Here is a 13,677-nt window from a genome sequence, read left to right as displayed (position 1 = left end):
TGTCCAGTTGTTGACAACTTGTAATGCAGGTCTATTCTTTCCAAAGCTTCCATATTTTTCATTCTGGAAATCCAGATTTTGTATGTAATTTTTAAAATGTAGTCAACTCACATTTTTAAAGTGAACAGGCCAAATGTGTGTTGGCAAAAATTGGCCCACAAGCCATGAATCTGCAACCACTGTTCTTGTACAGTGATTTCTAATCAGAAGCAGATAATAAAAATCACTTCTGGAGCTTTTTGGACTGTATACGCCTGGTCTCTAACCCTGGAAATGCAGACTCAGCAGTCTAGCAAAATGACCCGTCGTGTCAGTGCCGTCCCTCTCTTGCAGCTGAGTGTTGCCATCATGATACCCCTGCCCACCAGGCCTGGCTCACTTAGATACTGGGCTGCACAGCAGGCTTGGGATTGTCCCTGTTGTTTGTCTTGGTGCTGTATTTAGACTGTTATCTGAACCAAGAATAAAGTTGCTCTGACTCCATTCCCACCTGATCTCAACCTTATACTCTTCCCCCAAGGCCTTTGGTTTTTATAAAAATTTATTTATTTTATTTTATTTATTTTATCTTTGGCTGTGTTGGGTGTTCATTGCTGCACACAGGCTTTTCTCTGGTTGCAGCGGGTGGGGCCTACTCTTCGTTGTGGTGCGCGGGCTTCTCACTGCGGTGGCTTCTCTTGTTGGGAGCACGGGCTCTAGGCGCACAGGCTTCAGTAATTGTGGCACGTGGGCTCAGTAGTTGTGGCTTGCGGGTTCTAGAGTGCAGGCTCAGTAGTTGTGGCGCATGGGCTTAGTTGCTCCGCAGCATGTGGGATCTTCCTGGACCAGGGCTCGAACCCGTGTCCCCTGCATTGGCAGGCGGATTCTTAACCACTTTGCCACCAGGGAAGCCACAAACCTTTAGTTTTGAGACTAAATGTTTCCCGGGTGTGGCAACTGTATGCAGAACTAGAGGAAAGCTTCTTTTCACCTTGCCTGAGTGGTTATACTTAGTCCTGAGTAAGGGATGAGACCTTTTGTTTGATCCATGTGGAGTCCAGTGACTCCCAGTTTTCGTAAAGTCTTGGAGGCTTCCGGCCAACTGCTTGTTAGAGATTTCCCATCGGAGGCTGTACCAAGGGTTGCCCACCTCTGTCTGCCTTGGTCCCTGCAGCAGGCCATGGCCAAGGCACGCAGCTCTCTCCTAGCAGTTTCTTGCACAAGCAGTGCTTGAATGCATCGCCTCATAGAGGCTTGGGTTCTTGGCAGTTGAAATTAGCAGAATAAAAACTAGTATGTTTGGGATCTGAAATCTCTGGCCATCAAGGTAGACCTCAGAGAAGCTTTGGCTGAAAAGGGGAAGTGTGCTCTTGGATGCTGTCCTCATAGACTTATCAGAAGCTGGAGCATTTTGTGCCCTGAAGACTTCCGGGTAGAAAGCTGAGTGGTTATTATTGTTCACTGTGTATTTAGTGATTATATTTTACACTAGATTATGCAGTTGGAGGAGGGCTATATTTTCTCTTAGAACAAGTAAGACCATTCATCGTTAATCCTGGCTGACGCCCTTGGTGCTAAGCACATTTTGGCATCGCTACCACGTCTGTCACGTGTCTAGCAGCAAGTCTCTAAAGAAGTTCACAGCTTCTCTACCAAGGGGAGCATATGTTTCCAAGAGCCACTCTGGCACTAACCTCTGTGTTAGTTACCTTGGGCTAAATTCTGCTCTAGTAGCACATTCCCCCAACTTACAGTGACATACAGCAACAAGGGTTCTTTCTCTCTTACATTCTGCATACATGGTGGATCACCTGTGGCCCTGCTGCATGTCATGGTCATTCTAGGGCCCAGACTGACCGCAGCCCCTGTTTGGGACTTGGCTGGTCTCCTGGCTGAGGGAAGAGAGAAATACAGAGCTTCCTTTCAAAAGAGGCTACTCACATTTCATTGGCTAGAGCAAGTCATATGGCCAAGCATGATGTCAGCCAGGAAGGAGTGGAGGGGAACTTTGAACAATAATATGATCTAATCCAGCTCTGCTTCCTCAAGACCTCATAGCTGTGTCTTGGGTGTCGGTCATCAGTCAGCAAAAATAAGCAGGAACTGGCTGGAGCCTGTGCCTGATTACCACAGCAGCTGGCAACTCTCTCCTCTGCCCTTAGGCAGTGGGATAATAATGTTTCTATTTTCCCAAAGGACCTCCTGCCACCTCAGAGGTAAATAATAACCCCTGTGGTGATCAGTACTCTTGAGGAGAACCGTTTTCGCCTTGCCTGGGCACTTGACCTCCATGACTTCCACGGACGCAGGCTTTCTGGGGTCCAAGTTGAACCACTGGTTCCCCTTCTGGCCTTCGTGAAAAACTCACCTTGTTACTACATGCAGGGTGCTCGTTTTTTGTTTTTTTTTTCAATTTTTCAATTTTTTTTTTTATACAGCAGGTTCTTATTAGTTATCTGTTTTATACATATTAGTGTATACGTGTCAATCCCAATCTCCCAGTTCATCACACCACCCCCCCTGCCTCTTTCTCCCTCAGTGTCCATACATTTGTTCTAAACATCTGTGTCTCAATTTCTGCCCTGCAAACAGGTTCATCTGTACCATTTTTCTAGGTTCCACATTTATGTGTTAATATACGATATTTGTTTTTCTCTTTCTGACTTACGTCACTCTGTATGACAGTCTCTAGATCCATCCACGTCTCTACAAATGACCCAGTTTCGTTCCTTTTTATGGCTGAGTAATATTCCATTGTATATGTGTACCACATCTTCTTTATCCATTCTTCTGTCGATGGGCATTTAGGTTGCTTCCATGACCTGGCTATTGTAAATAGTGCTGCAGTGAACATTGGGGTGCATGTGTCTTTTTGAATTATGGTTTTCTCTGGGTATATGCCCAGTAGTGGGATTGCTGGGTCCTACGGTAGTTCTATTTTTAGTTTTTTAATGAACCTCTATGCTGTTCTCCACAGTGGCTGTATCAATTTACATTCCCACCAACAGTGTAAGAGGGTTCCCTTTTCTCCACACCCTCTCCAGGATTTGTTGTTTGTAGATTTTCTGATGATGCCCATTCTAACTGGTGTGAGGTGATACCTCATTGTAGTTTTGATTTGCATTTCTCTAATAATTAGTGATGTTGAGCAGTTTTTCATGTGCTTCTTGGCCATCTGTATGTCTTCTTTGGAGAAATGTCTATTTAGGTCTTCTGCTCATTTTTGGTTTGGGTTGTTTGTTTTTTTAATATTGAGCTGCTTGAGCTGTTTATGTATTTTGGAGATAAATCCTTTGTCCGGTGATTCATTTGCAAATACTTTCTCCCATTCTGAGGGTTGTCTTTTCATCTTGTTTGTAGTTTCCTTTGCTTTGCAAAAGCTTTTGTTTCATTAGGTCCCATTTGTTATTTTTGTTTTTATTTCCATTACTCTAGGAGGTGGGTCAAAAAAGATCTTGCTGTGATTTATGTCAAAGAGTGTTCTTCCTATGTTTTCCTCTAAGAGTTTTATAGTGTCTGGTCTTACATTTAGGTCTCTAATCGATTTTGAGTTTATTTTTGTGTATGGTGTTAGGGAGTGTTCTAATTTCATTTTACATGCAGCTGTCCAGTTTTCCCAGCACCACGTACTGAAGAGACTGTCCTTTCTCCATTGTATATCCTTGCCTCCTTTGTCCTTGACCATAGGTGCATGGGTTTATCTCTGGGCTTTCTGTCTTGTTCCATTGATTTATATTTCTGTTTTTGTGCCAGTGCCATACTGTCTTCATTACTGTAACTTTGTGGTATAGTCTGAAATCAGGGAGTCTGATTCCTCCAGCTCCGTTTTTTTCCCTCAAGACTGCTTTGGCTATTCGGGGTCTTTTGTATCTCCACACAAATTTTAAGATTTTTTTGTTCCAGTTCTGTAAAAAATGCCATTGGTAGTTTGATAGGGATTGCATTGAATCTGTAGATTGCTTTGGGTAGTGTAGGCATTTTCACAATATTGATTCTTCCAATCCAAGAACATGGTATATCTCTCCATCTGTTGGTATCATCTTTAATTTCTTTCAGCATTGTCTTACAGTTTTCTGCATACAGATCTTTTGTCTCCCTAGGTAGGTTTATTCCTAGGTATTTTATTCTTTTTGTTGCGATGGTAAATGGGAGTGTTTCCTTAATTTCTCTTTCAGATTTTTCATCATTAGTGTATAGGAATGCAAGAGATTTCTGTGCATTAATTTTGTATCCTGCAACTTTACCAAATTCATTGATTAGCTCTAGTAGTTTTCTGGTGGCATCTTTAGGATTCTCTGTGTGTAGTATCATGTCATCTGCAAACAGTGACAGGTCTACTTCTTCTTTTCCAGTTTGTATTCCTTTTATTTCTTTTTCTTCTCTGATTGCCGTGGCTTGGACTTCCAAAACTATGTTGAGTAAGAGTGGCAAGAGTGGACATCCTAGTCTTGTTCCTGATCTTAGAGGAACTGCTTTCAGTTTTTCACCATTGAGGATGATGTTTGCTGTGGGTTTGTCATATATGGCCTTTATTATGTTGAGGTAGGTTCCCTCTGTGCCCACTTTCTGGAGAGTTTTTATCATAAATGGTGTTGAATGTTGTCAGAAGCTTTTTCTGCATCTATTGAGATGATCATATGGTTTTTCTTCTACAGTTTGTTGATATGGTGTATCACATTGATTGATTTGCATATACTGAAGAATCCTTGCATCTCTGGGATAAACCCCACTTGATCGTGGTGTATGATCCTTTTAATGTGTTGTTGGATTCTGTTTGCTAGTATTTTGTTGAGGATTTTTGCATCTATATTCATCAGTGATATTGGTCCATAATTTTCTTTTTTTGTAGTATCTTTGTCTGGTTTTGGTATCAGGGTGATGGTGGCCTCATAGAATGAGTTTGGGAGTGTTCTTTCCTCTGCAGGTTTTTGGAAGAGATTTTGAAGGATGGTTGTTAGGTCTTCTCTAAATGTTTGATAGAATTCGCCTGTGAAGCCATCTGATCCTGGACTTTTGTTTCTTGGAAGATTTTTTTTTTTTTTTTTTTTTTTTTTTTTGTGGTACGCGGGCCTCTCACTGTTGTGGCCTCTCCCGCTGCGGAGCACAGGCTCCAGACGCCTCCAGCAGCCATGGCTCACGGGCCCAGCCGCTCCGCGGCATATGGGATCCTCCCAGACCGGGGCACGAACCCGTATCCCCTGCATCGGCAGGCAGACTCTCAACCACTGCGCCACCAGGGAGGCCCTCTTGGAAGATTTTTAATCACAGTTTCAATTTCATTACTTGTGATTGGTCTGTTCATATTTTCTATTTCTTCCTGGTTCAGTCTTGGAAGGTTATATCTTTCTAAGATTTTGTCCACTTTTTCCAGGTTGTCCATTTTATTGGCATAGAGTTGCTTGTAGTAGTCTCTTAGGATGCTTTGTATTTCTGCAGTGTCTTTTTTAACTTCTCCTTTTTCATTTCTAATTTTATTGATTTGAGTCCTCTCCCTCTTTTTCTTGATGGTTTGGCTAATGGTTTATCAATTTTGTTTATCTTCTCAAAGAAGCAGCTTTTAGTTTTATTGATCTTTGCTATTGTTTTCTTTGTTTCTATTTCATTTATTTCTGCTCTGATCTTTATGATTTCTTTCCTTCTGCTAACTCAGGGTTTTGTTTGTTCTTCTTTCTCTAGTTCCTTTAGGTGTAATGTTAGATTGTTTATTTGAGATTTTTCTCATTTCTTGAGGTAAGCTTGTATTGCTATCAACTTCCCTCCTAGAACTGCTTTTGCTGCACCCCATAGCTTTTGGATCGTCGTGTTTTCATTGTCATTTGTCTCTAGGTATTTTTTTATTTCCTCTTTGATTTCTTCAGTGATCTCTTGGTTATTTAGTAACGTATTGTTTAGCCTCCATGTGTGTTTTTTACTTTTTTTTCCCTTGTAATTCATTTCTGATCTCATAGCATTGTGGTCAGTAAAGATGCTTGATATGATTTCAATTTTCTTAAATGTACTGAGGCTTGATTTGTGACTCAAGATGTGATCTATCCTTGAGAATGTTCCATGTGCGCTTGAGAAGAAAGTGTAATCTGCTCTTTTTGGATGGAATGTCCTATCAGTTAAATCTATCTGGTCTATTGTGTCATTTAAAGCTTGTGTTTCCTTATTAATTTTTTGTTTGGATGATCTGTCCATTGGTGAAAGTGAGGCGTTAAAGTCCCTCACTATTATTGTGTTACTGTCGATTTCCTCTTTTATAGCTGTTAGCAGTTGCCTTATGTATCGAGGTGCTTCTATGTTGGATGCATATATATATTTATAATTGTTATATCTTCTACTTGGATCTATCCCTTGATCATTATGTAGTGTCCTTCCTTGTCTCTGGCAACATTCTTCATTTTGAAGTCTATTTTATCTAATATGACTATTGGTACTGCAGCTTTCTTTTGATTTCCATTTGCATGGAATATCTTTTTCCATCCCCTCACTTTCAGTCTGTATGTGTCCCTAGATCTGAAGTGGGTCCCTTGTAGACAGCATATATATGGGTCTTTTTTTGTATCCATTTAGTGAGCCTGTGCCTTTTGGTTGGAGCATTTAATCCATTCACATTTAAGGTAATTATCGATATGTATGTTCCTGTTACCATTTTCTTAATTGTTTTGGGTTTGTTTTTGTAGGTCCTTTTCTTCTCTTGTGTTTCCCACTTAGAGGAGTTCCTTTAGCATTTGTTGTAGAGCTGGTTTGATGGTGCTGAATTCTCTTAGCTTTTGCTTGTCTGTAAAGCTTTAGATTTCTCCCCGCTTAATCTGAATGAGATCCTTGCCGGGTAGAGTAATCTTGGTTGTAGGTTCTTCGCTTTCATCACTTTAAATATGTCATGCCACTCCATTCTAGCTTGTAGAGTTTCTGCTGAGAAATCAGCTGTTAACCTTATGGGAGTTCCCTTGTATGTTATTTGTCATTTTTCCCTTGCTGCTTTCAATAATTTTTCTTTGTCTTTAATTTTTGCCAATTTGATTACTATGTGCCTCGGCATGTTTCTCCTTGGGTTTATTTTGTATGGGACTCTCTGCGCTTCCTGAACTTGGGTGGCTATTTCCTTTCCCATGTTAGGGAAGTTTTCGACTATAATCTCTTCACATATTTTCTTGGGTCCTTTCTCTCTCTCTGTTCTCCTTCTGGTACCCCTATAATGCGAATGTTGTTGCGTTTAATGTTGTCCCAGAGGTCTCCCAGGCTGTCTCCATTTCTTTTCATTCTTTTTTCTTTATTCTGTTCTGCAGCAGTGAGTTGCACCATTCTGTCTTCCAGGTCACTTATCTGTTCTTCTGCCTCAATTATTCTGCTACTGATTCCTTCTAGTGTATTTTTCATTTCAGTTATTGTATTGTTCATCTCTGTCTGTTTGCTCTTTAATTCTAGGTCTTTGTTAAACATATCTTGCATCTTCTCAGTCTTTGCCTCCATTGTTTTTCCGAGGTCCTGGATCATCTTCACTATCATTATTCTTTATTCTTTTTCTGAAAGGTTGCCTATCTCCACTTCATTTAGTTGTTTTTCTGGGGTTTTATCTTGTTCCTTCATCTGGTACGTAGCCCTCTGCCTTTTCATCTTGTTTGTCTTTCTGTGAATGTGGTTTTTGTTCCACAGGCTGCAGGACGGTAGTTCTTCTTGCGTCTGCTGTCTGCCCTCTGGTGGATGAGGCTATCTAAGAGGTTTGTGCAAGTTTCCTGATGGGAGGGACTGGTGGTGGGTAGAGCTGGCTGTTTTTCTGGTGGGCAGAGCTCAGTAAAACTTTAATCCAAGTGTCTTCTGATGGGTGTGGCTGGGTTCCCTCCCTGTTGGTTGTTTGGCCTGATGCAACCCAACACTGTAGCCTACCGGGGCTCTTTGGTGGGGCTAAGGGTGGACTCTGGGAGGGCTCACGCCAAGGAGTACTTCCCAGAACTTCTGCTGTCAGTGTCCTTGTGCTCACGGTGAGACACAGCAACCCCCCGCCTCTGCCGGAGACCCTCCAACACTAGCAGGTAGGTCTGGTTCAGTCTCCTCAGGGTCACTGCTCCTTCCCGTGGGTCCCAATGCGCACACTACTTTGTGTGTGCCCTCCAAGAGTGGAGTCTCTGTTTCCCCCAGTCCTGTCGAAGTCCTGTAGTCAAATCCCACGAGCCTTCAAAGTCTGATTCTCTGGGAATTCCTCCTCCCATTGCCGGACCCCCAGGTTGGGAAGCCTGACATGGCGCTCAGAACCTTCACTCCAGTGGGTGGACTTCTGTGGTATAAATGTTCTCCAGTTTGTGAGTCACCTACGCAGCAGTTATGGGATTTGATTTTATTGTGATTGCGCCCCTCCTACCATCTCATTGCGGCTTCTCCATTGTCTTTGGATGTGGGGTGTCTTTTTTGGTGAGTTCCAGTGTCTTCCTGTCAATGACTGTTCAGCAGTTAGTTGTGATTCTGGTGCTCTCGCAAGAGGGAGTGAGGGTGCTCGTTCTTAAAAGCTAAGCGTCTACCGTGAAGTTGCCCTGGCAGACCTAGCTGGTCAGATCAGCTCCCGCTGCTGTGGCCTGAGGTTATGCTCTCTAGCGTCTGTTGGTTTTCAGCCCCTTCACCTGGAATCGGGTTTTCCGACATACGTACTCATCCAGTGTTGTCTCCTCAGTGAGCTCAGCCCTCTTCCTCGTTGTGTTCATCACTTCTGTGAATTGTGTTTTACCTGTAAATAAAACCGGCAACCCCTTGAGTTCTCTGGATGGTACCGGGTGTTTTGTCTCTGGAGCAGCTCGGCTCTCAGCTCTGATTTCCCCCTGCCTGCCCACATGACTGCTGAAAACATTAGAAAGGGGGTTTTATGGTAGATTAATAAATATCTTCATAGTATATTTTATTATATGTGAGTTGTTTACAGATTTGATAAAGTAGGAAGTTAGATTTGTTACTTTAAACTTCAAAGTTAAGGAAGATTTCATTAAACAGTGGCACTTGCAAATAAACTTGGCATTTAAAGCTTGTCTCCTATTAGACATTGTAATAAAGTAATAATTCTAGGCTGGGAGGAATTGGAAGATTGGGATTGACATATATACACTACTGATACTATGTATAAAATAGATAACTAATGAGAACCTACTGTATAGCACAGGGATCTCTACTCAGTGCTCTGTGGTGACCTAAATGGGAAGGAGATCCATAAAAGAGGGGATATATGTATACATATAGCTGATTCATTTTACAGTAGAAACTAACACAACGTTGTAAAGCAACTGTACTCCAATAAAAATTAATTTAAAAAATAAAATTCTACCATTACTTTAAAAAATAAATAAAATAATAATTCTGTAAGACAACTTCCAAAATATTTATTTTTTCTCTTTTTTTCTATCTAGATCACAAGAGACCCCTGGAGATGGGCAGCCTCCAGCTTTACCACCCAAACAATCAAAGAAAAACAGTTGGAACCAAATTCATTTTTCACATTCTCAACAAGATCTGGAAAACCATATTAATGAAACATTTGATGTTCCATCTTCCCCTGAAAAAGCTACTGTAAGTAGTTTCTTCAGATATTCTCACATTTCTTTGAAAATGTTTAATTATAAATGAAATATTTTTTGTAACATAGCCTGTTTTATCTGTAAATTATATTGTAGTACTTTCTCTTTTTCATCATGTGTTTGCTCATGAATTGTGCCACCATGTAGCCCAATTGTGGAATTTCCTTTTATCATATTTATAAAACGTTCTTGCTCTAGAAGTTAATTTTTGACAAATTTGTTGATTTCTGTCTTTCAGAACACACATTTTCAGAACAAATGCTAATAATCCCTTAAATACTATTAATTTTATTACATAATTGACTGGGTGCCGAGACTTTATCATTTATCATTTTCATCAACCTTTTGAGATTGAGTACAAGTCTCCAGAATATATAATTACTCTGTTCTTCAAAATATATTCGTGAGTTGCTTTGGTACTTTGTACCAAATAAAATGGTAAATTCTTAGAATCCCCTGATTTATGAATTTTCATTGCTTTTTCAAGTAGATGAACCAAAGGTGAGATTGTTAATAAATTTTAAGGATACACCATGTTCATGAAGGTGTATAATGACAGACAGAAATATGAGTGTATTTCAGGAAACTTAAAGGGACATCAAGGAATAAAATAAGATGCAGGGAGAGGAAGTCCCACAGCAGGTTCTGGCAGTGCCAGAAGTCTCTGCTGGCCATTGCACTCTTCCCCTCTTGTTTTTCACCCATAGCCCTCCCACGTTTTCTAAAATTGAAAAACAAGAGGTAGCCACTCTATTCTCCCACACTTATGGCCCCACAGACGCATCAAAAAGAGATCAAAATCCTTACCCAAAATGAATGACAACTTTAGTGCTACCTGCGTGGTGATTCTTACGCATCATTCATTCATCGGTTCATAGTTACTGAGGTCTTTTTGTGTGCCAGGTACTTAAGGAGGTAGTGGGAGTACGAAGACAAATCAGATGTGGTCCCCTGCTATTAACTAATTTATAGTCTAGTTTGTTTTTTCCTTCATGCAGAAATGACTTATTGAGTACCTATTGTTATAGGCTCTGGGAATATAACAGAGTAAAATAAAAAATTAAAAACTCTGCCTGCAAGAAACTTGTATTCTGGGGATAAGGGTGAGACAAACAGTAAACAAAATATGTTATTTAAATATGTAGCATATTAGATAGTATAAATGCTAGAGAGACAAAGCAGAAAAGGGCTAGGGAATTTCCAGAGTGGAGTGTTCCAGTTCTAGATAGTGTGAGCCAGGGATGAGTTTGGTGATAAGCCACATGGATACCGGGCGTGAGAGCAGGTAAGCCGAGGGAATAGCAGGTGCCAAGGCAGGGTAATGGCTGTGTGGTCAGGGGACACCACGGGGGTCAGCGAGGACAGAGCAGAATGAGCAAACGAGGAGGACAGGGGACAGCAGAGGGCCAGGTCCTGAAAGCCTGGTCTTGTGAGTGTTCCGTTCTTCAGCCCTGAGTGAGATTGGAAGCAAACGGACATGGCTAAGGAGAGAAGTAACGTGATGTCACTTAAGTTTTAACGGTTTCACTGTGGCTCGTATGTTGGCAGTGGACCGAAAGCAGGATAGCAGCAGAGAAGCTGGCTGTGAGGTGTTGCAGGGCCCCAAGAAGCAGCGGTGATTGGAGAAGGTGGTGCCAGCGGGAGGGATGAGACACAGCTGTGTTCTGGGTGGAGTTTTAGAGTAGAGCTGACCTACTCTGCTGATGAGTTGGCTGTGGGAGACTAGAGAGAGGGGAGTGACAGCAAGGGTAACGGCAAGGTTTGGGGCCTGAATAAATGGGAGGATGACCTGGAAAGGCTACAGGTAGAACAGGGTGGGTGGAATGCCGCGAGCTCAGCTGGGACACCTTGATACGTCTAGTAGGAGTCCGTTTGGATTCTGGAGTTGGAGGGAGAGGTCGAAGCTGAAGGTATAACGTTGAGAGTTGATGGCATGTAGCCAGTATTTAAAACCATGAGACAGGAAGTGTAGTGTGCACAGATAACGGAATAAGAGGTTCTAGAAATGGAGCCTTAGTCCTCCAAACTGTAAACATGAGGGAGTTGAAAGAAACCAGCAAAGAAAGCTGAAAAGATGCAGACCAAAAGGTAGGAAAAAAACTGATGAGAAGGCAGCCACAGAGAGAGTAACCAGCTGTGCCAGATGCTACTGGTGAGTCGAGGAAGGTGGGGACTGAGAACTGAACAAGCTCTATAATTAGAAGTGACTATGGGAATTCCTAAGTGTATAAAAATAACTAATTCAGCTGTGGAGTTAAGGGAAGACTTCCTAGAAATGGTCATCTCCGACCTGTGTCTCGAAAGCTAAATAAGAATTAGCCAGCTACTTACCCCCAAAGAGCAGGCATACAACATGTTAAGTGAAAGAAGCCTGTAACAAATGACATATATTGTATAATTTCATATATGTGAAATGTCCAGAATAGTCAAGTATATAGGGAGGAAGTAGATGAAGGGTTGAATAGGACTTGGGGATGGGGGTGACCGCTCACGGACACAGGGTTTCTTTAGGGGATGAAGAAAAGGTTGTAAAATCAAAGGGTAGCATTATAACAGGTCATTGGCATGCCTGTCAACTTTCACCTCTGTGATTTCATGTGCTACTTCAAACCAGAGAATTGCAATCTCTGAATTCATCTTAGTTTCAACCAAATCAAATGCTGCCTCCAAAAAAAAAAAAAATAGTCGTGATGTTTGTACAACTCTGTGACTATGGTAGAAATTACTGAATTATACACTTTGAATGGGTGAAGTATAGTATGTGAATTGTATCTCAGTAAAGCTGTTTTTAAAAAGCAGAGGGAGTAACATGAATTCATGTAATACTTATGAGTATTTGCTCCGTGCAGAGCTTTGAGCCAGGTTCTAGAGACACTGAAATTAATTACTCAGGTAATTCATAAAGCCCCTGTTGCTCTTGGCACTTACAGTCTAGCATGCAGGTAAGGCACAAGAGAAATTTAAATTGTGACTCTTTATATACTTTAGATAATGTCAACGTACAGGAAGCATGATGCTTCATGTGTATCTGAAGGATAGGCTATAAATGAAGAGCGTGACAAGTTATTTACTTTTCTCTTTTAAAGCCTAATGGTGGTATTCCACATGATAATCTTGTCCTGATCAGAATGAAACCTGATGAAAATGGAAGGTTTGGATTCAATGTAAAGGTAACTTAGAATTTATATTGTACTCAGTTTTTAAATTAAGGTGTTTCTGTGTTGGCAATACTGACTGATACTCGATTTGCACTGTTTTGAAGGGAGGATGTGACCAGAAGATGCCTGTGATCGTGTCCCGAGTTGCGCCAGGAACACCTGTGAGTCACAGCAGCCTTCCCAGTGAATCCTAGCTTCGAGAATACATGCGTGTTTTTATTAGTATAAATAAAGGAGTAAAATGAATCATTTAATTTGTCAGGTAGCACATGATGTTGGCTGAATCTCTTTAATTGCTGGGAAGTTAATTTTTATTTATTCCCTCTCTATAACAGTTTTTAAAATCCTTGTTTTTACAAAGAAGCTAGATTCTATGAAAATAACCCCTTTAAACAGCAAAGTGTAGACAGAGGTATAGTTTTTGTTTGTTTGCTTTTTTTGTTGGCTTCTGTTTTCATTTAGAATTGTTTAACCTACGTTCTATTTGTCTACTTTCTGTTTAAAATATGTATTTTAAGTTCTTTATTATGAACATTCTAAGCAAAAGTAGAGAAAAGACTGCATGTACCCATGAGGATGAACCCCCTGTGCCCCCTCCTTCAGGTTCAGCACCCATGAACTTTCTGCTCATGAGGACAATTCTTGATAAATTGTGGGTGCATCATCTTTATTGATCCTGTGTATAGCAAATATTGCTTTCAGGTCCCCATTTCTGTTGTTGTCTCCTCTGTTTAATTGCATTTCTCTTACCTAAATGGTCTCTAATGGCTTGGAGCCAGCACCCATTGTCATTCAACCATCTCTGTGCCCTGGGAGAGGCAGGAACCTGCAGCCTGAGGGAAGAGGCTAGTTATGGGGTCTGGTGCTTTGCAGCAACCTCACAGTTGATTTGAAGATCGCAGTCAAGATTGATCAGGGATATCATGTTACATGGTTTTAGTTCTGGTTTTTAAGAACTTTGTTGGTTGCAAATAACAAGGAACTCGTGGAATACCCCTGGC

General features: G+C 41.2%; 1 protein-coding gene across 1 annotated transcript in view; it reads left to right on the top strand.

The window, feature by feature from the left end:
• PTPN4 (protein tyrosine phosphatase non-receptor type 4) overlaps positions 1-13,677 on the top strand; it is a gene marked incomplete at its 5' end in the record, with an annotated part of 146,522 nt that overhangs the window by 109,501 nt on the left and 23,344 nt on the right. Inside the window, 3 exons of the mRNA XM_079710549.1 lie at positions 9,351-9,510; positions 12,605-12,688; positions 12,781-12,837. Coding sequence (XP_079566675.1) covers positions 9,351-9,510; positions 12,605-12,688; positions 12,781-12,837 — 301 coding nt within the window. The remainder of the gene's footprint in view (positions 1-9,350; positions 9,511-12,604; positions 12,689-12,780; positions 12,838-13,677) is intronic.

The sequence above is a fragment of the Hyperoodon ampullatus genome (assembly GCF_949752795.1).
Source record: "Hyperoodon ampullatus genome assembly, chromosome: 8".
NCBI classification, from domain to species: domain Eukaryota; kingdom Metazoa; phylum Chordata; class Mammalia; order Artiodactyla; family Ziphiidae; genus Hyperoodon; species Hyperoodon ampullatus.
The sequence above is the reverse complement of the archived record's forward strand: the minus strand, read 5'-3'. Positions and strand labels throughout refer to the sequence as shown.